Source organism: Vanacampus margaritifer, chromosome 10, assembly GCF_051991255.1.
Source record: "Vanacampus margaritifer isolate UIUO_Vmar chromosome 10, RoL_Vmar_1.0, whole genome shotgun sequence".
Taxonomy (NCBI): Eukaryota; Metazoa; Chordata; class Actinopteri; order Syngnathiformes; family Syngnathidae; genus Vanacampus; species Vanacampus margaritifer.
This window is the reverse complement of record NC_135441.1, coordinates 11,217,445-11,242,559: the sequence shown is the minus strand read 5'-3', so window position 1 is coordinate 11,242,559 and position 25,115 is coordinate 11,217,445. Positions and strand designations below refer to the sequence as shown.

The window sequence follows — 25,115 nt, the reverse complement described above, 5'->3', positions numbered from 1 at the left end:
AGGGTATACTTCAGTTATTATGCTGTAAAATAATTGTGTCAATGAGAGGAAAAAAAACGAACATAAACAAAATTATCCATTATCATGATACTGTCTGGGAATATTTACCATCCTCGAAAGAAAATTGTTTTTGTAACATGCCTATTAATGGCATGCTCATTAAATAAACCCTAATCCCCATCCCTCCAAGCAATTCTATTCCTCTCTCCCTCAACAGCCCTTTATGACCAGGGAAGTAAACCACGTATTACTGCAACGGTCCTTATTGGTTTCCTGCACCCCTGCACGTGCGCTTGCTCAGTCTTCGTCTGCGTTAAAGATTCACAGCATCCTTCAGCAGCCATCTCGCTTCACAAAGGCAGTCGCGGGTGGAGACTCGTGATAGGGGATGGCTGTTAAACGCAAGGTTGAGCCACTCGCTTCTCTGAGGGGGGACAGCTGGCACCCGACGCTCCCCTCTCTCATCAGCACAGTGACTCATTCAGCTCGCCCCATGACAAGAAAAAAATAAATCACCGTTAATTATTCTCATGATGAGCTCCTGTATTTTTAGACATTTTAAAAAATGGAGCAGAACGTTATGAGTGGCATGAAATGTTCCAGATTTTTTTTTTTTTTAAGGCTGGTTTCAGTATAGAAAATGGATGGATGAAATCAGATGAAAAGCAATGTGTGCCTGCCTCTTAATGGGAATGGGTAATTAATGTATGCCTGTCTTCTTTTTTTTTTCTTTTACTGCTTTACAATGTCAAAATGGCTGTTGTGAATAGGATCATTAAAATGGTTAACTGTTTTTCATATAAACCATGGGTAGGTTGTTTTTTCAGCCTCCACACCCTTTTTTAGCCTCCAACCTTATTTGATACACAGTAACACCAAAAATAGCTCCCCACTTCGTCCTTATAGTATTCCCCTAAATGGGCAAATTCTCAAAACATAAAAAAAAAATGTCTTTGAAGATCATGCAATTCAGAAATGCATAGTTGCTATCGGAGCGGCTGGTAAAAATGCAGCCGGGGTGCTTTGTCAGTGTGATAGCGCATTGGACCCCAGGGGGATGGCTAATATGGAGTACGGGAGTAGCATCCTCTCTGAATATGTGATGCCGCTTGCAGACTGAGCTGTGCTGCCTCGAGGGAGTGGCACACTTCCTGTGACTCAATCACTTCATGTATTCTCTGCTGGTTTGTCCTCTGTGATACTGTATTCTACTACGTTACGCCACTGTAACATACGCAAGATGGATAATTGCTTGAGTAAAACTGCTCTGGGAGTGGAGGTGATTAATATATGAACAATGTAGGGGGAAAAACACACAATGCCACAAAACTACATGCATATTTTTTTGTTGTTGCTGCAATTACCTTGAAAAGGTAACTTTGTTATTTTAGTGATTACTTAAAGCTAACTCATTTGCTCCCCAAAATTTATAAAAACGTTCTATTTAAAATTTTGCCATGGTCCCAAAAACGTATTTACACGTTTTTTATGTTGTTGCTATTTTATGCTGGCGCATACAGAAGGCTTTGATGCAGCTTCTGACCTGAAGACGCTTAAAGGGATACTTGACTAATTGAGCCATTTCCAGCTGCAAAAAGTTAATATTTTGTCCAGAATTAATTTGGTAGCTTCATTATTTTTCATGGACAATTAATATAATTTTTTTCCCACTTGCTGTCGACTGAAGATGGGATAACCTGTGCTGAGGAAGTAGGTAACGACCAATCATGGCTCAGTTTACTGACCAAACCCAGGTGAGCCATAATTGGTCGTTACCTACTTCCTCAGCACAGATGATGTCATCTTCACTTGACAGCAAGTGGAAAAGTGAATTATCAAATTCATTCTGGACAAAATTTTAATTTTTTACTGCAGAAAATGGCTAAATGAGTCAAGTATCCCTTTAAAGCAATGGTAGTCATTACAAAAAACGGCGAGCAGGTGGCAGCAGAGTATAAGAGATCAACCAGGGCCATGTTGCAACAAGCTATTTTCCTCAGTCTTTTCAACAGATTTGTGAATAATGATGAAACTTAGCTATATTCTAATATTAATTGCTGCAAAACGGAAACAGATAGAAATCTACTTTCTTTTATGTTTATGTTTTTAATATTCATGTTTTGTCAAATTTTACTCGCTGCTGCACCCCAAAGGTGATTGTTTCTAATTGCCCTTGCTGGTGAATTGGCACCTTTTTGCCAATAATGATAATAATAACAAAATGCTATACAGTAACGTTTCATGCCTTGGATGAGTAACTGTAGCCTGATTACTTCACCGGGAAAAGTAGAGTCATTCCTGAAAAGTGCCGGCATCACCAGGTACGAGCACCACTAGCGGTATAGGCGACAGTACAAATAAAATTTAAAGCATGAAATACAATCAAAAACATATTAGAACAAAGCTTGTTTTGTGATGCTTTCGGGGGCGCTGGAACGTATTACTGGCATTTCAATTTATTTGAATGGGGAAAATTGATTTGATAATACAATACAAGTAAAGTGAGTTACAAATTTGGTTACTTTTTCCGCAGAGGCCGCCAACGGCAACGTCCCCAGCGGGCAGCGACCGCCTCCTCGAATCCGCAACGTTGAGATCAACAATCAGATCGTCAAGCTCAAGTACTGCTACACGTGCAAGATCTTCCGGCCGCCGCGAGCGTCCCACTGCAGCATCTGCGACAACTGCGTTGGTAAGCGTCAGCTGATCGGCTTCATTGAAGTGGTTTATTAGGACTGTTTTAAGAGTTTGACGTAGAACTCGCGGCTTTTGATCAAAGTATGGCGAAAAATAGCCAGCGGTGATCACCGGTGTCCTTTTTGCTTTCACGGGGGGACTTGAAATGACAGCTTTTATAAATAGATTTGCAAAAACACACACAAAACAAACAGTGACCCTATGCTTCACACTAATACTATGAAATTGCGCTTCTGTTTATTAGTTGAATCATGAGTGCCTTTTGTCAACACGCAAACACACAGTGGACAAAGGAGGCTTTTGTATCCAAGCCTAACTAAATTCAATTTTCATATCCAGATTTCATGTCCATTTTATTGAATGTATTCAATGGGTGTTTGTATAATAAATAGATTTTTTTTTTGTGGTCATACTAATTCAATTCACTTATCTTCGCAAATCTGTACACAGAGTGTCTATTTATAGTACATGACCACCAAAATGTTGTCTCGAGGAAACATTTGCTAATCTGTTTTTAAGATATACATCTCAAGTTCACTTCATGGCAATATTATTCTTGAGCATCCTTGAGCTGGAAGGCCAAGCAGTTTATTGCAAATTAAAATGATGCATACCTTTTTAAGATATAATTATTGGCCCTTTAGGAAATAATGAACATATAATTACTATGCTTCAGGGTAAAATCATATATATGTCATATAACCACTATAACCCGTGAAAATCATGAAACACTTTATTTAGATATGAAGAAAGTCATGATGTTACTCATTTATGGTGAGTTTAGTAACTTCCCTTTTGAATTTGAACGATTCTGGGTCCATTTCTGGTTCAATTCTGATTTCAAACGATTCTCAGTTCCAATTCTTTTATGGGCACAGCCAAAAATGTGGCTTTGTCAACCTATGGCCCGGGGGCCTCTATGTGGCCCATTATCCAATTATTTCTGTCTGTGACATAGGCTAAAATAAACATTTGACAGAACCCTTCATTGTACTGGCAAACCAGGAGAAAAGAAGTAGATGATTCTCATCCCTCACTTCTTTGTTTTCAGCCAGTCACACATACTGTATTTCGGTAAGAGATGACGCCAAGGTGGGCACAGGTGGGCAAATAATTTTGCAAAGGGCCCACATGTGAAACATGAAGGTTTGCCGAGGGCCAAGCCAACCTCAACGTTGTCTATATTATTTTAACGTATTTAGGAGAAGCATATTATCGTGACTCTAAAAAAAAGTTTGTTCAAAAATAACCCAACTATGGGTCAAAAATGGAACAATCCTCTACTTGGGTCTATTTGACACAACTTTCTGTGTTGTTTTATACAAAATAAAAAGACCCATTTCTTGACTCAAAGTTGGGTCAAATTGACCCATAAAGGGGATCGGTCCATTTTTGATCCATAATTGGGTTACTTTTGACCCCACTGTTTTTAGAGTGTTGTTTCAGTAAATTGCTTCATTTTGTCTGTAGATGTTATGCATACAAAAAGTTCACATGACGTCACCCAACCCCACCTCTGGACCTGGCAGCCATTTGGTGGGCGAAACAATTTTGTGGCAAACAATTGCGGCCAAATCAAGCAAATTCTGAGGAGCGCTTGTGTTTCTTACTACAAGTTACTTTGATTCATTCATTTGTTCATTCTTTCCGGATTTTCACGAACCGCTTCTCAATGGTGTACGCGTGTGCCGTTCACGGTAAGCAGTCATTAAAATGACACCATTAACTCATTCACTGCCATTGACGGCTATAAACGTAAACAATTAATTTAAACTATTTCTATTAGTTTAACTTTTTTTCACTTTTGTTAACAAGAGTATGAAAACCTAGAAGAAAATTATTGTACATTTAGAACAGATATGAAATTTGTGATTAATCGTGAGTTAACTATTGAAGTAATGCGATTAATTACAATTACAAATTTTTATCGCTGACGCCCCTAATTTTTAAATAATCTTTTCTTTAAAAAAATTGATAAAATAAAAGATTATTTAATAAAAATGTCTAGGTTTTCAAACTATTGTTAAAAAAAGTTAAAAATTATTTAAAATTAGGGGCGTCAGCGATAAAAATTTGTAATTGTGTTTAATCATATTACTTCAATAGTTAACTCACGATTAATCACAAATTTCATATCTGTTCTAAATGTACAATAATTTTCTTCTAGGTTTTCATACTCTTGTTAACAAAAGTGAAAAAAAAAAAGTTAAACTAATAGAAATAGTTCAAATGAATTGTTGACGTCTATAGCCGTCAATGGCAGTGAATGAGTCGATCTTGACTATTAATACAATCTCAGCCCGAATCTCCATTTTTTACTTAAAAGCAAATCTACTTTCATAATTACATTTCAACATTCCAAACAATCCGATGAGTCAAAATGTCAACATTAATAACAATAATTGTTGCCAGTCCAATTGTTTTGCTTTGCCTTCCTTTCATTTTAGTCAGCCTTTTAGCTTGGCTGCGATAAAAGCCTTCTTGGCAGAGGAATCAAAGGCTACTCATCCTGCGCTATAAAGCCAATCATGGACGTCAACACCCTCTGAAACCCGAGCGTCTGTAAATCAAGCTTATCTCCATCAAACTGCAGCGCCTGCTACCTTCTCCTCGCTACACTAATCTTGCCTCATACCTCGGGTGCACCATTTGCCTCTTGTTTGCCGTCAATTGTTTTGAGAATTTAACGTCAATGTTTGGCTGATGAACGATTTGGATCCTAACAATAGTTTTGAAAGAAAACATCAAAATATGATTGAAGTGTAGACTTTCTGTAAGAGGAGATCTTTTGAGGTCCGAGCCCTCACTTGGACGATGTTTTTGATTTGATTTGTGAGCAAGCATTTGCGCTACAAGCGGCAGGCAGAGAACTCAAATTTAAGTAGATCTCAAGTTAAACATAAAACAAATAGAATTTTAAATTGGGCATTTAAACAACCAAATATTTGGCCTATGTTAGTCTTTGCTGATAGCTTAGGGTTAGGGCTAGCAACAAAAGGGTTGTCTCATTGTACACTTGACGAGTGGGCTGGCACAGTGGTGCTTTGAGATATGAATTTAATTTGTTCTGTGACCATGCTTGTAACTCTAAACACTCATATCAAATCATCTTTTCCCATTGAAATAAATGGAAACGTCATTACTCCCCCCCCCCCAAAATATAATTAGGGTTGAATGATTTATTTATTTATTTTTTACTCACTATTGTGATTGTGATTTAATATGTATTATTATTATTTTTTTTTACAAGAATTAAATTAATCTGTATTACAACAAACACAATCAGATCCATATTTTTTTAAAGATTTTTTTTTAATAGATTAGGCTTACTCTAAAAAGATTAAAAAACAACCATAAAATAATATGAAAGTTGTTAACTTCCGAAACACTTTTAACTGAAGAGTCTTTTTAGCATTCAATACAACAACTTCACAAAACACTACCAAACAAATGTGGCATAAACAGTAAATCAGTAAATCATAAAACAGATTATAAACTAATCCAAACAAATTTGTGGCTTTATCACTTTAGCTTTATATAATAATAATTATTATAATGATAATAATTATGTATTTTTTTTAATTATATTATTATAATTATCATATATATATATATATTTTTTTTTATTCCACCCCAAATTGCAGCCTTTATAATTTCGATTGCATTCTACTACTGTACATTGTGATGTTGAATTGCATTTGATTAATTGATCAGCCCTAATTTTAATGAGAAAAATATAGTACTCCGTAACATTTTAGTTGAAAAAACAACAACAAAAAAAACCTGTGTATTTTCTTTTCTTGTCCATGTGGCTCTCTTCTCCAATCGTAGAAGAATAGAGGAAAAAGGAAATGAACACCAAATATAGGCCGCCAGTTTTCAGAGAGCACTGCACAAGGCCATCTTTGAAGGAGTGGCTGATTTGAATGTATTTTTAACTACCAAGTCCTTTGACTGCCCCAAAACTGGCTGATACGCATTCCACATTTTCACCATGTTTTGATCTGTGTCCCCTCAGACCGTTTTGATCACCACTGTCCATGGGTGGGCAACTGCGTGGGCAAGAGGAACTACCGCTACTTCTACTTGTTCACTCTCTCGCTCTCGCTGCTCACCATTTACATCTTCACCTTTGACATCGTCCACGTGGTCATGCGTGAGTATCCTGCCGTGAGGGAGGAGGAGGAGGCGTATCAAAGGAATGTGACAAGACGAGAAGGGCAAGCTTTACAGATAAACACACGCGCTATGACCTACATAAGATCGACTGAGGCCGGTCCTCGAGGCATAGCATGATGTGCATGTGACACATTTTTCACTCAAGCTATAGCCTTTTTTAACCCTGCGTAGATGATACATGAGGACAACTTCAAGTTTCACTTCTGTGTTGCTCTGTTGACAGGTTCAGTGGATGATGGCTTTTTGAGCGCTTTGAAGGAAACACCCGGAACATATCCTTTTAAAACTACTGCAGTAGAAATACTGCAGAGGTGAATACATAACATTGGGGATAGAGCGGTCAAAATTAATCGATTAATCCACAGTTAATCGATTATCAAATTAATCGACACCTATTTGAATAATCGAGTAATCGTTTGGAGCCATTTTTTTCATTTAAAATTGTCTAAATCCTCTGGTTTCAGCATATCAACAGTAATTGTTCACTGATTTCTGTAGTTCATCATGAAAAAAGACTGATTATTCTCTTTGTATAATCAAAATAAGACATTTGCAAACATCTGTGTTTTTACTTTGTAAAACAATGACCGAACCGGTAACATAGTACATCAATCCCCCTTTCTTAGCACTATAGTAAATGAATACAAAGTACGAAGTAAACATCAATCCCTGGTTAATAAACAGTAATCAGGGAAAAAATGCTTTTGTAATACACTATGATTCAAAATTAAAATGAATCTGATTAGTCGATTAATCGCTTGTATAATCGATTCTGAAAATATTCGATAATGACAGCACTACATAGGGACTTTTATTTTTATTGTGGCTGCAATGTAGATGTGTGCACAAAATGTCAATTTGTGACTACAAAATAAATTAATGCAATCACTATACAGTTGTGCCTTCAGATGAGTGACTAATGAGTTTTGTTAGATTCAAGTTGATCATATATACATATATATATATATATATATATATATATATATATATATATATATATATATATATATATATATATATATAATTTTTTTGCTTTGAGTTGCGACCACTTGTGCTGTATATGGTGGTAGTGACCTCAATTCACTTCACAATAAGCAGCAGTTTGGCAAATAATGAACAATATAACAAAAATAGCTGTTTATTGCCACTCCCAGTTGAAGTTTACTGTCAAAGTAAACATTTAACAAAGAAAACTGTACCTTGTGTTTTTAAAACAACCATAGCATTGTGTTCGAGTCTGTTAGCTTAAAGCTAACACTAAATAGCGTCTATGTTGCGCTACTTTAATCTTTTAAAAGGAACCCCGACTGTAATGTTTGCTCTATATTATTTATTTGGTTGTTACTAACATAATTATGAGATTCATTTTTCAAAAATCATTTCCAGTTTAATACATTTTGTAGAAACTTTATTTGGACAGACGCCGCCATTGTTATTCACTACGTAGAATGGCCGCTAGCTCTCTGCCGAGCAATTTGAAATGTGTATACAGAAAGCATCAATACAGTCTGACTTATTCTGTCCCCAGATGGCCAATGCAGGCATACCAGAAAAGCAACATAACGGCCATGTCAAGTCATTCAATACAGACAATACAAAAGTTATTTTTTAATTTAATGCCATACCATCTGGTTACGTCTGGATTTACAGCCATTTGTCTGTCGGAGCCTCAGGAAGGAATTATCTTGGTTATGACCCCACCTACACCGTTGCTGCTTTTAATCATATTACGCAACTGTCGGCCATTTTGTTGTCCCTGACTGTCAGGCACCAATCATCTGTTCCTATTTCCTTGACTCAAATCTCACTGTGCTGGAGGTGCTGGTGTGTTTCTTCACGCTGTGGTCAGTGGTCGGCCTGAGCGGCTTCCACACCTACCTGATCTCGCTCAACCAGACCACCAATGAGGATGTAAGTCTCAGAAATTCAATACACTACTCAACCGTTATTAGATATTCCAGTCAAACCACCTTTGACCACACATTCACAGCGTGACAAAGTACTTTACACCTTTATTTACATTCCACACAAAGAATGCATTTATTTACTCGCTGTGTGCTTCTTGGTTCATTTTTTGCAGTGTGCCTGACATATGATGTGGTTTCATATTTCCTCAAATAGTTTTTGAGTCTTTGAAAGACTTTTTCAATAAATTGTGATTTCCGCCCCCCTCCCAGATTAGCTCAATAATTGCTATATTAAATTAAATAATGAAAAACATTAGCTTTAAACTGGAACCAGGGATTTTTTTCCCCCCCTCAGTTCACAAAAAAAAGAAGATGCCGCATGAAATTTTCCACTAGAAGACACAATCACGTTCAAATTTATCGTGCCAGTAACAGTATTTAAACCATGCTTTACAAACGCTTAACTACTATAACATCAAATTGAGAGCTGACTGACTAGATCCAGTGCGCGTGTGTGGCTTGGCATGCCTGGAAGGATAAACATTGACAAGGCATAAACACGGCCACTGCGCTTGTTACCATGACGACGGCACAGCCTCTTTCACAAGCCAAGGACAAAGGGTCAGCCGAATGCGGCTTGTTAATCATCAATCAATAATCAAAAAATAGAAATAAAATCTTAGCCAGCTTTACTTGGACTACAACAATTTGAATCTTCTATCTTCTGCTGTCTTAATGAAACAATAATGTGCACTTTATTAGCTGTTTTTGCAAGCCCCTTTAAGTTTAATTTCTCCCACACTGAGCACTTCATTCGCACAGAGAGGCCATGAACGTCTTCTCGAGCGAGATTGCCAATGGAGCAGCTGAGTCATGTGACAAATTGGCTGCCAAGCACTCTGGAAGCTAAAAACAGCGTCAAACGAGCAGCCAGACACGACCTGGCGATATAAACATCAGCAGGGGAAAGCGTCTTCTCCTCTTGTTGAAGTAGAACTGAGCTGACGGGACAACTAAACACCCTCCCCGTCTGGTTTAGGACATTTAGAAGACGCTTATGTGGAGAAAATAGGCAAGATGTATTGATTGATGGACCAGGGGTGGGACAAACGATCAATACAGCTAAGTGTGTCTTATCTGTTGTTATACATTATTGATGGACTGCAGCTAAATATGCAAAAAAAAAAAAATTATATATTTTTTTAATGGATCGACACATGCATCCTTGAGATGGTGCTCTTCCAATAAAGTAAAAGTATTTGGATTTTAGGGTAACATTATTAGGGGTGGGAATCTTTGAATGTCTCGATTTTTGGGTCTGCGATTCGATTCAGAATCGATTTTCGGTTAAGAACGATTTTTTTATTCAAAATGATTTGATTGACAATGAGTTTGCTTCAATTTATAGATGTGCAAGGCATCGTAATGATCTACTCCAGTCTGACTCGCTAATGCTAATTAGCGAGCTACTCGCAGCACTTTTATCACTCAAAAGAGCGGCTCCACGCTGCAAAAAAACAACTTTTATTGGAATAACTTGATTGTGACTTTTTTCTTCTACTCTCTGTGGCTACAACTTAACAGTGTATCAGACCGCGTGGAACCACACTGCCCCCTAAGTGGCCAAATCAAGTACAACATGAACAGCACTCCCAATAAAGGCACTCACAAACAAAGGCAGGACTGTATAAAATAATTTCAATAAAGTGGATTTTGGGACATTTAAAATCAATTCTGAATCTTACTAAATGAGAAACGCGATTCTTATGAGAATAGATTTTTTGGCACACCCCTAAACATTATGTTTCAAAGTGATTTATTTTGCATTAGTTACGGTAGATTTAATTCACAGTTAGAAAATCACAGTAAGTAGAAAAACAACCCAGTGTAGAAATACTACTCAGCCTTGTTTAAATGACAGATTTTGCTCACATAAAAAAGACACTTTAAAACTTAATGTGACCTTTTAGCTAAAATATTTGTTTTCTCACTTATACTTAGAATTAGCCAATCCCATTCAAACGTGTATTAAATGTGAGTCAGCACACACCTGCCACTTTTTTCCCCCATTTAAAATGCCTCTGATTAACTTCCAATAAAGTTGAGATGTTCTAGTAGGCTTTTCCTGTCCTTTTTTTAAATTTATTACCGCTTTCTAGCCTGAAGGTTTTTATTATTGTATTTCAAATTGTCTATTCAAATTCCCTCGACCTTGACTAAGGCCCCAGTTCCGGCTGAAGAAAAACAGCTTGGAATTATGGCCAAAGAGTTCAACCTTTGCTTCATTGGATCCGACTTGTGTTTAGAGAAACTTTGGTATTGGTAGAAAAAACAATGTCATGAAAACCTTACTAGAACAGTTTGAGGTTGTTAGTTTGGGGTTGTTAAAGCACTTAAATGGTGGCAGGTGTGTGCTGACTCCCATTTATCACGAGTTTAAACCTAAATGAAGCCACACGTCCCAGTTATAAGAGGGTGTGTTCACTTGTGCAACCACATTGCCTCATTATTCATTACTGTAGAAATACATCATTATCCCATATAAAAATATTTTATTATCTGCCCGTATTGTTAGTCACTGTTGACACACAAGTATGCTTGTACAAATCCGTGGTGGTGTTGCAGATTCTTGAATAGAATCAACGTGAATTAAACTTTGTGTGAATAGAATCAAAGCAAAATTGCACTCGTTGGCTGCATTGATGAATGGCAAGGTTCCCTTCTGCTTTAATCATTTATTCATGCTCCCACCCCTCTTTTTCACTTTAGAAGGGAATCGCTGGCCTCCTTTTTTCACCATTTAATGAGTAATGAAACTGTAATTTGCACCTACAGTGTGCGTGTGGTGTTGCTCCTGGAGGTGTAACAATGGCTGTCAGCAAAGCTGTTTTTCTTTTTCCATAATTGAAATCACCCCAATAATAGAATCAATGATACCTGCAGGGGATGGGACGCCTGCCAAAATATCCACTTGTGTTGGGTGGGGGTTGAGGATGGATGAAATGAAAGTGGAAAAAATACTGAGTTTAGCAACTGTAAAAGATAGATAAACCTGTGACTGTTACTATGCAGGTGTAACACTTTGGTACCTGTCAAACTGATAGGCAGGGTTGGGAGGGTTACTTTTAAAATGTAATCCGTTACAGTTACAAGTTACCTGCTAAAAAATGTAGTTAGTAACGTAACCCAAGTACCATAATATTAAAGTAATGTAACTGGATTACTTTTGGATTACTCCAATACCGAGTATGCTCATGAAGACAAAATAAAAATCACCACAATATATATTCTATACAATGTGATCCTGCTATTTGCGGGTGAGAGCCTCCAAATAGCAAAAATCCTAGTGTAATTTAAAAGCATGTAGGCTATTGATAAATAGATAGATTGATGGATGGATAGATAGATGGATGGATGGATGGATAGGTTTAGCCGTGTATATGTTATGTATGATGTTTAAATAGTAAATTGGTGGGAGGAAGATTTGTTTGGAAGGTGTAACTCACATTATGGTTGTAGGCTAGCAGGCTAGCTAGCAAGAAGCTACAGCGCGTAGCATGCTGCTGGACTCTCAGCTCAAACTTTCGCTCCTAAATTCCAAACAGTGAATACCGGTCACCATTTCCTCCTCCCGTCCGTGAAGCATTTTTAAACTGCCCGCGTGTTGAGGACACGACTAGTCAGTTCGTCTTACTCTGTCTCTCTCTCTTGCTCTCTCTAACATGCTCTCATCGTACAAATTGTAATCCCTCGAAGTAATCCCCATTTTTAATGTTTTTTTCCTGCAACTGTAACGTAATACAGTTACTTTTTTTTTGTTAATCTGATTACGTAACGGCGGTACATGTATTCCGTTACTCCCCAAGCCTGCTGATGGGTCATCCTAATATTTTGCCCCTTTCACAGTGTTTGTTATTTTGCTATGTCCCCCCCCCCCCCAAGGAATAATACTACCAAAAATAATCTAATACGCTAACATGGGTTTGTCTTACAGTCCATTTAGCTTAATGATAACATAATGCAGAATGCTAAAGAGGCTTAACTCAGCGTTGCAGTATTTTAACCCCTCAAGGAATGGATATGTTCAAAGAGATGTAATAATAATAATAATAACCCTTGAGGAAACCACAATAAATGCTCAAACTCTGCTTCTTTAAAGGAAGGCACAGTGTGAACCTGGAGGGGAAAAAAGCATGCACATTTGAACGCAAACAATGGAGCAACACATGAACGATGTAACTATAATCACAGCCAGGCATATATTCTTTATCCTATCTCTGCAGCTTACTGAGTCTGTTGGCATTTGCAAAACTCTTTGTGTATGCACTACAGCATCTATTTGTCAATATGATGCTGCTCCCGGGTGCCCAAGGTGCGCACAGCAGAAGCAGCAGCATATTAACCATTGAAACAAAGCAACAAATGTTTTCTCACAATGGGATCGCTACTCTCTATTAAATATAAAATAAACGTAGTAAAACACTGCCGTCTAATGGGATATTGCAGTATTACCACGTAGCGTATCAATGCATGTACAGTAATGCAATTATAACGATGCAACATTATGGAAATGGTTACAACCAAATCAGTGTATTGATTAGAACAGAGGCGGGCAATCTCTCCTGCAGGTTTTGGGCGGTTTCTCACTTCCAACACAAGCTGATTCCAATCAACAGGATCGTTATCAGGCTTATGCAGAGCTTGCTGATGAGCTGGTCATATATCAGGTGTGTTGGAGAAGGGCAACATGCAAAACCTGCAGGACTCCGGGCCTCCATGCCCACTTTTGGATTAGAACGCACATTTATTTGAAAGAAAGTAAAATGGCGCCATCTGGCTCAACACTGCACCGTTACCACTGGCTATACTGCAGTAATCATTTTTGATTCAAACAATACATGTTGGAATGTTGGAAAAAGTTACAGTTGCATCAAATTGATGCCTCTTTATCAATATAAAAGAATAGAAATTAAAATGGCACATACTGATACTGATTCTATAAGATGGTGGGGGGAATCTCAATCAGGCCACTACTATACTACTACCACTACTATATGTATAAAATACATATGAGAAAGAAAAAGTATGTATAATTTAATACTGTTTATATGTTTGTGTTTGTGTAGGTGTACCTAATGTTGTGACTTTTAGTGAGTGTACTGCACAATAATGGTTAGTAAAATGTTAATAGATTTTACTAGTAACACTCAAAAAAAAAAAAAAGTTCTCCTTTTTACTGGACCGACACTGTCTCAAAATTCTCAATGAATTATTGCATGTTTTGTTTAGCATTAAAGCAGGAGTCATTAAATCCTTGACGAGATCCTTTTTAGTAGGTCAAAGCCTAGCCTCTGGGAACAACATCTAAAAATAGAGCCCTGCTTTTGAATAAGGTATAAGCCCGGGGAAAATGTTTGGAAACGGACCGCTGAGCGCCGCTCTGTTTTAGCGAGATGTCACAGATCGTCAATGGATGCTTTTTGGTTGATTGATAGATTTTGTGCTTATAGCGAAGTCCCGTTTATAGCGGAGGATACATTCCAGACCCACCTCCAATAAATGGAAATCTGCTATGGAGACAGACCAAGTAAAAAACAAAAAAAACCTTTTTTTTGTCTGCAGATGCACAGAGGATCAAGAATATATGCCTGAGAGTAGTACGACATTGTCCGTCTACATGTTGCTTCATTGTTTGCGTTCATTCTTCAAAATATGCAACTATCAATGCTAATTGTTAGCATGTCAATTGCGTTTTTCATTACAAAATAAATGACGGCTCGTATCACGCAAAACTCGTAACTCAGGTCACTCATATCTCAATGCACCACTGTCCTTCATGTGACAATATAGTGGGAGGCAAATGCTGTATTTATTTTATTTGTTGTGTTCTTACAGATTAAAGGATCCTGGTCGGGGAAGAACCGAGTGCAGAACCCCTACAGTCATAAGAACATCTTTAAAAACTGCTGTGAGGTGCTGTGTGGGCCCACGTACCCCAGGTATGACCCAAGACCATACACGCTGCCTCACACGCATCATATTTTGCCGTATTAAATGTCTATGTTATACTTATATTCACTCCTCTGGCCATGGCGCTGATATGTCACACTTATTCAGTAGACTCAGAGGAGTGACTCATGAGCAGCTGACTAATCTTTAATCTTATTTTTATGGGTCCACATGTCTTCAGATAAAAAAAAAAATAGGCCTCAGATAAAAACTGCAGAAATAACATTAGCCTAGCATAGGTGCCCAAGTCATTTTTGACTTGCTACCACAATATTAAGAAAACATTTTTATTTATTTTTTTGCGCATAATTGTGCTTTTTCTTTATGTCAGTGAGGAATTGAAGTCATTCAGGTGGACTATTCCAGTTTGATTTTATTTTATTTTTTTGCCTGAAAATATCCAAAATTGACTGAGGCAATTATACTATTAGGCTAAAAAAAAGAAAACTAACTAATACATTAAATAATTTTTTTCCCCAGAATATTATTATGAGTGTTACAAGAAAGATACTCAATGTTTTGAAAAAAGAAGTTCGTGTAAAAAGCCTAATATTACAAGGATAATGTGTTTTGGGAAAAAAACAATTTTTTTTACAAGAAAAACTCATGTTACCGCAATAAAATCAAAATATTATTACTTTATTTCTGCAACTTTACTCTTATTATATCAATTTTTTGCGTTTTTTCATGTTTCACCTTTATCTTCGTTCATTTTTATTATTATTTTTAAATTAAGGATAAATAGCACTCTATAGTATTGCACATGTTTTGCTCTGTTTGTGTTCAAATATCCATTGCTTCTAAAACCACAACTGTCGATGCTAACAGTTAAAACAGCATTTTGCATTATTTGTTTGCATTAAGCTAGCTAGTCAAAGGCTAAGATATGGTTCTTTATGTGGTTGCATAACGTGTAATTCTCTAGCTTTATGTTTGACAGTGCACAGGGAGTGGCATTTAACAGCTTTTTAGTATTTGCCACACTGCTGCTATTGTGACGAGTCAAATTGAGTTCAGTGCCACCGTACAGTGCTCATATCTCAAGTTTGCGCTTGCAAGTCACAGCACATGACGGATCGCGTCATGGAAATCTCATCAGTCGAGTCACATTATTGCATGCATTATTTCTTTCCTACATTAACATGCAATTCTGCAAGTCCGTCTCAGCTCTCCAGTAGGTCGCTCAGTTCTACGCTTAGCTTCCATCTACTGACTGATTGCTGTGTTGCTGTTTAGCGTCTTGGACAGGAGGGGCCTGATGCACGAAGATCCGCCCGTTTCTGCATCGTCTGCTGCACCATCCTCCTCCTCTTTATCCTTTTCCAACAGCAGCAAGCCAGCACCGCCAACCACTGTGAGCATGACGCACACACACACATACACACACACACACACGCAATCACACGTTTACCCTCCCCCACTCACACATCCACCCTAGTAAAGTGCCTGAATAGAGAATGTAACATAAAATAGAATCTAAAGCAATAACCGGAAAATTTGAGGGTTAGAGAGAGAAAGAAAAAAATGGGTGGTAATCCAATTTGGAGCACGAGATTTGCAGCCATTTTGTGCCCTTAGTCATTCACGTGTCTTTTTGTTACTGAACAACTTAATTCTACTTAAAACCATTGTTTGAAGCAGCAAGTGAGATTTTAGCAGCAAAAAGTAATTCACTGCAATTACTTGTAGATTTGATTTCCTACTTAGAACGCAAATGTAATACTTTTTGAAAAATAACTTGAAAAATTGTTCAAACTATATTAGTAGTGTAGCAAAAATGGATTCGAGTCAGAAAATTGGTTTTGATTGAAAGATGCAAGCGCATCAAATAGATTTGAATCTAATTGTTCCACTCTAAAATCAGACTCAGAATCGTGTGGCACCCATTTTAGGGATAAATAAAGAGTGAGTTAGCATCGTTTTTCTGTTTTTTATTATAGACATTATGGAAAGTTGCCATTCATTTGAAGGGTTTAATGTATCAATGATTATTTGATGTATTTCGCTTCCAGAAAACCACGGCGCCGCTCATCCCAAACGAGCACACGCCTGACGATGCCAAGCCGGGCATCGGCTCTCCCGAAGACGATCTTCCTCCTTCTTCCTTCATTCTGCCCTTGGCTTCCCCCGAGACGGACGCCGAGGCCCCCGTCGCCAAGGACAAGAACCACTAACCGCGTTCCTCCGAGTCCTGCCCGCTCAGGAACTCTCACAATCCCCCAAGCCCGATTTCTCTCCTTCACCCTATGTGAGTGACGCGTCCCCCTTGAGGGAGAGGAGTGACTTCATGGAACGTCAGCATCTTCCCGTCTCCCGAACATTTGGCTTGGCAAGCCTCAGCGAGGGAGGAAAACGCGTGTGCATGACAAACGGACAGGAGCGCCGATGGGATGACTTTTCTTCCAAATCTTGTATTAACTTTAAATGTGAGCGGCCAATATACTCCAAGCAAATGGCCGTCAAAGACATTTTGCTTCTCTACATGTGTAAATTGTCATTTATTACAGTCCCCCTTTTTGTGTTGTGCACACATTACATTGCTCTATGCAAATTGTGGAGGCTGGACGAGCGGTGTTTGTGTGTAGCTGACATATTCTAATGACTCCGTAAAGGCAAGTTAAACCTTGTATTCTGTTAACTGCTGCATTCAGTACTGTTACTATAGCAATGGAAACGCCTGTCCTTCCTTCCTTCCCTTTTTATATACGTAATTGTTCAAGGCGTGTATAATATTCGGTGACACTCGCTTTACGCACACGAAATATCTTCACCGGGAGGCATCCCGCCATTTGTTTGTATGCAGGCATGTGTTGATGTTGTTCTTAGACCCTCGTAGCAATTGTGCCTTATAATGGACGTGACAGACGTCTGCCAACAAAGAAACTTTCGAAGGCATGCATATGCTATTTGCTAAAATGTAGGGGTGCCTTGAGATATGAGTGACCCGACAAGTTTTTTGAGTTACGGGCTGTAAAACTTGAGAGACGCATAATGTTTAGTGACAGTGTATATAAAATGCTGTCCCGTTTCCTAACAAGCTAAACATCAAACTAAGAGAATTACACACCATGTATTTAAAATGGCCAAACAATGTTGTCTTAAGTACAGCCCTCTAGCTTAATGCTAACATATAATGGAAAATGCCCATTGACATGATTAGACCCATTTAACTCATTCACTGCCATACTGTAAATTAATTTCAACTATTTCTGTTAGTTTAACGTTTTTTTTCTACTTTTGCTAACAAGATTAAGAAAACCTAGAATTTTTTTATTGTACATTTAGAATAGATATAAAAATTGTGATTAATCGTGAGTTAACTAGTGAAGTCATGTGATTATATTACAATTAAAAATTTCACCTGATGCCCCTAATCTTTTATTCTTAAAAAAAAAGATTATTAAAAATTAGGGTCATCAGGCAATTAATATTAGTAATCATAATTAATCACGTGACTTCACTAGTTAACTCATGATTAATCACAAATTTTATACCTGTTTGAAGTGTACCATTTTTTCCCTAGGTTTTCATACTCTCTTATTAACAAAAGTTTTCAAAAAATTTTAAACTAATAGAAATATTTAAAATGATTATTATTTTTTTTATGTCTATAGCCGTTAATGGCAGTGAATGAGTTAAGGAGCTGACATTTGAACACAAATGGTGTAGCAACATACTGTACTCAGATAATACAACGGTATTCACTGGCATATATTCTTTATCCTCTATGAATAATAATACAAAATTTTATTTATATAAATGACTGATATGACAGCATCTTACTGAGTCACTTACAGTAGCAGTTCAAGAAGTACTATTCATTCATGTATGACAATTATACAGCTTGCCAAATGCCAAAAGAGGGACACCAGGAGCAGCACAATGAAATTAATTGTAGCATTAAATCATGATACACAAACTGTTCCATTTTTTTTTATAGTCTCTCTAATTATGTTTTTTTTTAAGTACAATCTTCTAGACTATTTTTCATTAAACACAAACAAAATCTTGGTGTTTTCATTGGTTGGGAGGTTGGAACGGATTAATGGCATTTCCATTCATCTAAATGAAAAAGCTGATTTGAGCGTGTTTAGAGTCATGGGCGTAATCAAACTCATATCTTAAGGCACCACTGTAATCAGCTTTTGGGTGACATTTCCGGATGCAATTAAAAGGATGGAAAAGTCCGTCCACCTCTCTGCTGATAGTCTGACACTCTTAAGATCAAAGGCCACTTGGTCTCATGGTGTCAAAATTTGAACAGCGTGATGAAGACAACGGTTTAAATACCAATTCTAATCGAACTAGGAAGTTTATTGGTCCAGAGAAACAACAAATTGTGCATAATTCTACTGAAACACTGAACAGGTTCACATGTGCACTCAAAAAGGTTAACAGGTCAAATTAAGTTCACCTGTAAACTAAATGTTTTCATACATTTTGTGCATTTTAGGTTGATCCTGAAATTTCACCCAAAAGCAGAACTTTTTGTGAATACAGTAGATGTATATTAGGTTTAATATTAATTTGCTTTCTTACTGAGTCACGTGATGATTGAGACTCACCTCTTCCAAATGTGTAGGCTACTATGGGTTGAATGACTACAAACGACGAACATTTGACTTTAAACGTTGATGTGGAGATGAAAAGTTGACTCGACTAACCAGTTCAGGTTGTAAGAATCAGTCCTCCTCAATCCTCCGTAAGAAAACCAAACGATATGTATTATCTTGTGCTAGCATTGCTCGTCTTTGGAAATTTCAGGGAAAGTGCTCAATCTTTTGACTTGTAATGAGGAGTGCAAACTTAATTTGGACATACAGTACAGTTAGTGAGTGAGTAATAACCTTGCCAGCAAGATGAATTCTCCCGGTATTTGTGAGTTCACAAACTCCGGAGAATACATCTTGTACCGCTCCCGCTGATTCCCGTTTGCAGCCAATCTTTATTCGATCGGACCAATCAGGCGTTGTTTAGGCAGGACGAAACCAATAAGCGCCTGTGGCGGCGGCGGGGGGGCAATTCAACCTAACAGACGAATGGATGCTGCAGTTAATTATGTTCTCGCAGAATTATTCACCGTTTCCTTGTTGAATTTGAACAGCGAGAGGCGCTTCGTGCATTTTTATCTGGTAAAGATGTTCGTGCGCCCCTCCCTAAAACGAGACGGTAGACAAGATTTTCATCCGTTGCCTTGATTGGTCAAAACAAATGTGTTAACCGCATCGTCCAATCAGCTCGAATATTGTACAGCAAGTCCCGCCTTTCCCGAACGGGTCTGCCGAGTGAAGTACCAGATTGATAAAGTCAAGAACTCCCTGGCCTAGAGCGAATATTATCAATCTGGCTGGCGAGGTTAAGCGAGTAAAGCAAAAATAAATACATTTAAAAAAATACAACAAGCAAAGCCAATGTTGAATTGTACATATATTTAAAAATGTGGATGTAGTGAAAGTGACAAAAGCAGTATACGGCTGATTTTTTTTTCCTTCGCGTTCCCGAGCCCAAATATCACATTCGAGCCAATCATCCCCCAGCAGTCCTATCTGTTTCTCCTGCCGCCCTCCAAGAAAAAAAGAAGGCAGCTCACTTTAATGTCTTTTCATTTGCATCATTCCAGTGAAGGTTGGCTCGTGGCTGTCTTTAATGCAGGGAATATAAACTGAAAAAGGCAAGGGAGTGCGAGAGATGAGGCTGGAGGAAAAATGTGATAAAAGTCGAGCTTATTTTTGGTGTTCAAAACGATGTTAGCGAGTTTGTGATTGTGTATTGTTGTGGTGTATGCGAGAAAGAACAAGTGTTAGTGAACTATCTGTGTGTAGATAAGTATCGGACGCTGCCAACAGATTTGGTCACAAGTGAGCATTTCTAATGTGTTTGTCACGTTGGTTGACTTTTATTATAGCCAAAGTGGAGCAGAAATAGCTGATTTGGGAGATTTTGGTCATTCCTGGCAGCTGTTTTTCTTTGTGACATGATGTGTAAATGTTAAGGATTGAAGACAGATAATGGAGCCTTTAAAATGTTAAGGATTGAAGACAGATAATGGAGCCTTTTCATGAACCCTTAACGTTTCTTTTCACTATATGAGGAAAAAAAGAAGGAATGTGGAAAAGGGTAAATGTATGCAACTTATATTTATAACAGTATCCAAGCAGGTTGTTCCCTCTCAATTGTATGATTTTTTTTATTTTATTTGCCATGATCAGACCCGAATGCTCTGATATACGATATATATATATGACATCATGTATACAGTACTCTTTATTTATGTTCACTTTGTTTGGTCTTGACACTGTGATTTATGTATTTTATTCTAGTTATTCCACTTATTTTTACATGATCAGTATGTCTGGTAAATAAACCTTATTGTATTATTATTTTGTCTGTTGCAGTGGACATTCTGAAAGTCAACTTAACTTTATTTACAAAGCACTTTTAAGAACAACCACCTATGGAACAAAGTGCTGTGCACATATTAATTTTATTTTATTTTTTTTAAATCTTACATAAGCTGTAAAACAATTTGAACATAAAACAAGTGAAAAACAAAACACTTAAAGAGGTGCAGAGTATTAAAGTTGAAAGCCAAAGGTTAAAAATTTGTTTAAAGACATTTTTCTGGGGGGGGTGGAATGGTCTTTGATCTTTGACCTCAGTAAATAAAATAAAACAGTCAAGGTCCCATGCCAAAAAGTAAAACAGTTTAGACACGCTTAGGAAACTTTGCAACATTTAACAAATTCTGAGTTAAAAATAACATTGATTAGCGTCACAAACGTTCACCCCTTAGAGGGATACAGGCTTTATTTTGTCATATAGGTATTTATTCTGTCAAATAGAGTTGAGCATGTTCCATAGCAGGAGTTGCTCAGTGACACATTTGCCAGCACATCGAGGTTTCTTTGTCCTGGTTTCTTCTTCAAGTTCTTTTGAACGAGGCCATCTGCATCCAGCCTTGCTCTCTGTGGTTACTTTGTATTTTTGTCTTCACCATCAAGCCCTGCTCTCTGTTCTTACTTTGTATTTTTGGATATAACGATTCTGTTTTTCTATCTTCCGTAATATGTATACTTTTCAGTTCAAATTCCGTAAATAATTTTATGTTCAATTAGCATTGTCAGACAACATTTTAATCATTAATCATTATGTGAAACAATTGACAAGAGAATATCATTTAAAGTAAATTTTTCATTTTATAAATATTATCATGAATGAATTGACTGAAAATGGGAAACATTGCAGAAAATTCTCTGACTTTATTCATAAACTATTTACAGCACACACAGAAGTAATACATCACAGAATGCAAGTATAAAGAAAAAACTACTGAAAAGTAAAATTCATTTTTCACAAAACAAAACGATAATGCCAATTTAAAAAGGCCACTTTCTAGGAAGCAGTCCAAACAGTTTGTGTTTACAAAAGTACAGCAGATTTGGATAGAGAGTTGATTGTGTATGTGTCACAACACAAATCTCTCAATGCTTCCGTCCCAAAACTCCAGGACCACAATAAAAATATTGACATAACTCAATCTGGAGCCTTCAACATGCTTCTTGCATACTCAGTTCTTGCATTTGTTGTTGGACATCGTCAATCATCTTCTCTTCCGTCTCCTTGCTGGTTTTCGACTGGACATTCTGACGCTCCTCTTCCCGTTTGGCCTCGTCAGGCCTCACATCAAGCTGCTCCGAGCTCTCAAAACAACCCGAATCCCTCGGCTCCTTGGCGTCCTCCTTGGGTCTGTCCTCAGCCTCCTCTTCCTTCTCCTCAGCACTGGATTCATCTTCAGCTGCAAAATCATTTATATGTGTTAAGTACAGGATTTCTAAACATGTTTTTAGCTTTTTGTTGTAATTTTAAAAATAAAATGACAACTAATTAACTAATGAATGAATGATTTAACAAATTCACTTTTAACCCACGCACAAAAACATGCTTTTATTTTAATAAAACTTTTTCCTCCTAGTATTACAACTTTATTGTTGTAACTATAGGCCTATGAGTTATTTTGGAAATGTTTGGATGTTAAAACTTGTTTTTCCTTAATAACTTTGCAATGCTATTGTGATAATATGACCAAATTTTTTAGGGGGGAGGAGTTTAGTTTTATAACTGTAGAAATCTTTTCTCAGAACATTGTGACTAGATTTTACAACATATTCTTTTGTGTGACATTTTCTGTCAATTTAAGGACTTTTACTTCATAAAATTTGGACTTTATTATTATTATTATTATTAATTAATTAATGAAATACTTAATTAATTAATTAAGTAAATGTATTTACTTTATTATTTTCATCCCATTTTGACTTGTAACATTTTGTCTGGTAATGTTATGACTTTTTCTCAAAATGGTGCATTAGAATAATTTATTCTCATAACATTTTATAACACATTTCATAATACATTTTAACTTGTAACTTGTGAGTTTTTCTGCCGATATCACAACTTAATTTTCCAACACCTTATGCTGGGTTTGATCAATCAAAGTTTTTTATAGTATGGATGGCAAAAGTTGCCGCTGTTGATTTCATTTCGCAGCTACCTTGGGTTTAGTGTGAAGAAAAAGAAAAAGAAAAAGTCTCTGTGAGACAAGATGAGCTCAAATATCAAGATGACTGAACATGCGAGTGAGTGTCTGTGTAAGCGAGCAGTAAAAAGTTTTTATGTCGCTGAGGCAAAGAAGTCGGATGGTGGCATAAAAGCCTCCCTACAGGCGCACTTCTTGTGTCAGGAATACAAGATGACTTACTGACTGCCTTTTTTAAAAGATATGATGGAAAATTGACTTTTTAATACCTAAGTGTGCTCGAACTTTGTGGATTTGTAAAGTAATTACGAAGACGCATAGAAACTGTTTTAGATTGTGAAAAATGCGCATACAGCATGTCTCCTTTAGAGTTCGGTTAAATCAGTTGAATAGACAGACATTTAGGAGGATCGTTAAACCTACAGTCTCGGAGCAGGTCGGCAGCACTCAGGATCTTGGCGCGTTGATCCGGGTCTGTGATGTTCAGCTCATTGAGGTGAGACTCCTTCAGGCCTGTAAAGTCATCCAGGTTCTGAAATCCATGCATGGACAGCAAGGAAGACAACTCCTGGAATGGATGCAGATCATTTCTCAGTGTCACACACTCACATCAGGCAACCAATCAAATTTGTTTTAGAACGGACTCAGCTGAGGTAGACACTAGACAGTATATTGTTTTGAACAACTAGCTTGTGGCTAATGATAAGCTGATGTATTTGTTGGCCTATAGATGATGCCATGGATAGGAATGGACAGACGCAAAACTAACGAGTAGGCTTCGCACCATCAGACCGATGCAGTCCAGGACCTCCTCCAGTGTGGATGGTTTGGACTTGTTTTTGTTGGTTTTGCTGTCACAACGTCTTCGCCTGGCCGGGGGGCTTTCGTTGGGCAGGAGATTGACGTAGATGAACTTAAAGGAGCCCACCTTGTGGTTGAGTTTTCCCGTCCAAGTGCCCACGGGAGGCTTCTCGATGATGTGGATGATGTCTCCTTTCTGGAGGAGGGAGCAAGCACAATCATGATACATACTAGAAAGTAGCTAAGTATGCTGAGTCATGTCATCTGGAAGGCTCACCTGAAGTTTCAGGGACTCCACATCGTAAGGACTGGGAGTGAAGTCAGTGTGCGCCACCGCGCGGCCACAGAAGGGTCCGTTGAATGAGGCCAAATTCTCCTCTAGTTTCATGCTGTCCCTCTGACAGTAACCGCTGTCAAGGCTCTGTCTGTCGCTGTCTGATAGAGGAAGGACACGTTTGGACCAGGATGCTTGATGGCAAAGAGGGTCAATGGTGAGGAAGTCTTACTGCCAGAAAAGGGGCAGGTGACATGACTGGTGTCTTCGGAGCCTGTGGAGCACATTGATGTCCTCTGGCCTCCCCAGTTGGGGGAGACTGGGGATAGTTCCTCACTGCTCTCCCCCTGAAGAGGCAGAAACCAACGTGGTGTCAAGTTTGATGCTTTAACATAAAAAAAATTAAAATAAAGAAATTAAATAAAAATATACAATAAATAAAATTTTCATAAAAACATTTAAAATGTGTGTGTAAGAAGTGAATGAATGTGAAAAATATTTAGTAGTAAATATTATGATTTAGTTATAATAAAATATAAATATGAAGTAGCCTACTTTTTAAATATGTAATTTATTATTTTTTTTAAAGAAAAAAAAGGGGGGAATTTCAGCATGCAGTACATATGTTTCACCACCAGATGGAAACATTTATCAAATAGGACCAGTAACTCCTTTCACCTCTAATACATTGACACAGTGACTTATTACGAAG

The 25,115-nt window shown here is 37.6% G+C and overlaps 2 protein-coding genes across 3 annotated transcripts in view; one reads left to right on the top strand and one right to left on the bottom strand.

Moving 5' to 3' along the window:
- zdhhc9 (zDHHC palmitoyltransferase 9) overlaps positions 1–21,172 on the top strand; it is a 37,691-nt gene extending 16,519 nt beyond the window's left edge. For both annotated transcript variants that reach the window (XM_077577732.1, XM_077577733.1), the window contains exons 4-10: positions 2,534–2,692; positions 6,716–6,853; positions 7,100–7,148; positions 8,685–8,787; positions 14,679–14,782; positions 16,029–16,146; positions 16,805–21,172. In XM_077577732.1, the coding sequence (XP_077433858.1) occupies positions 2,534–2,692; positions 6,716–6,853; positions 7,100–7,148; positions 8,685–8,787; positions 14,679–14,782; positions 16,029–16,146; positions 16,805–16,966 (833 nt within the window). In that variant the 3' untranslated portion in view covers positions 16,967–21,172. The remainder of the gene's footprint in view (positions 1–2,533; positions 2,693–6,715; positions 6,854–7,099; positions 7,149–8,684; positions 8,788–14,678; positions 14,783–16,028; positions 16,147–16,804) is intronic.
- Positions 21,173–22,031: 859 nt separating this feature from the next.
- sash3 (SAM and SH3 domain containing 3) lies at positions 22,032–25,046 on the bottom strand. The gene is made up of 5 exons (XM_077577734.1): positions 24,636–25,046; positions 24,407–24,564; positions 24,113–24,325; positions 23,752–23,896; positions 22,032–22,587 (listed from the first exon to the last, which is right to left on the bottom strand). Exons 1-5 carry the CDS (start codon positions 24,688–24,690, stop codon positions 22,340–22,342), a joined length of 819 nt encoding a protein of 272 aa, XP_077433860.1. The 5' UTR covers positions 24,691–25,046; the 3' UTR covers positions 22,032–22,339.
- Between the last annotated feature and the right edge of the window lie 69 nt (positions 25,047–25,115).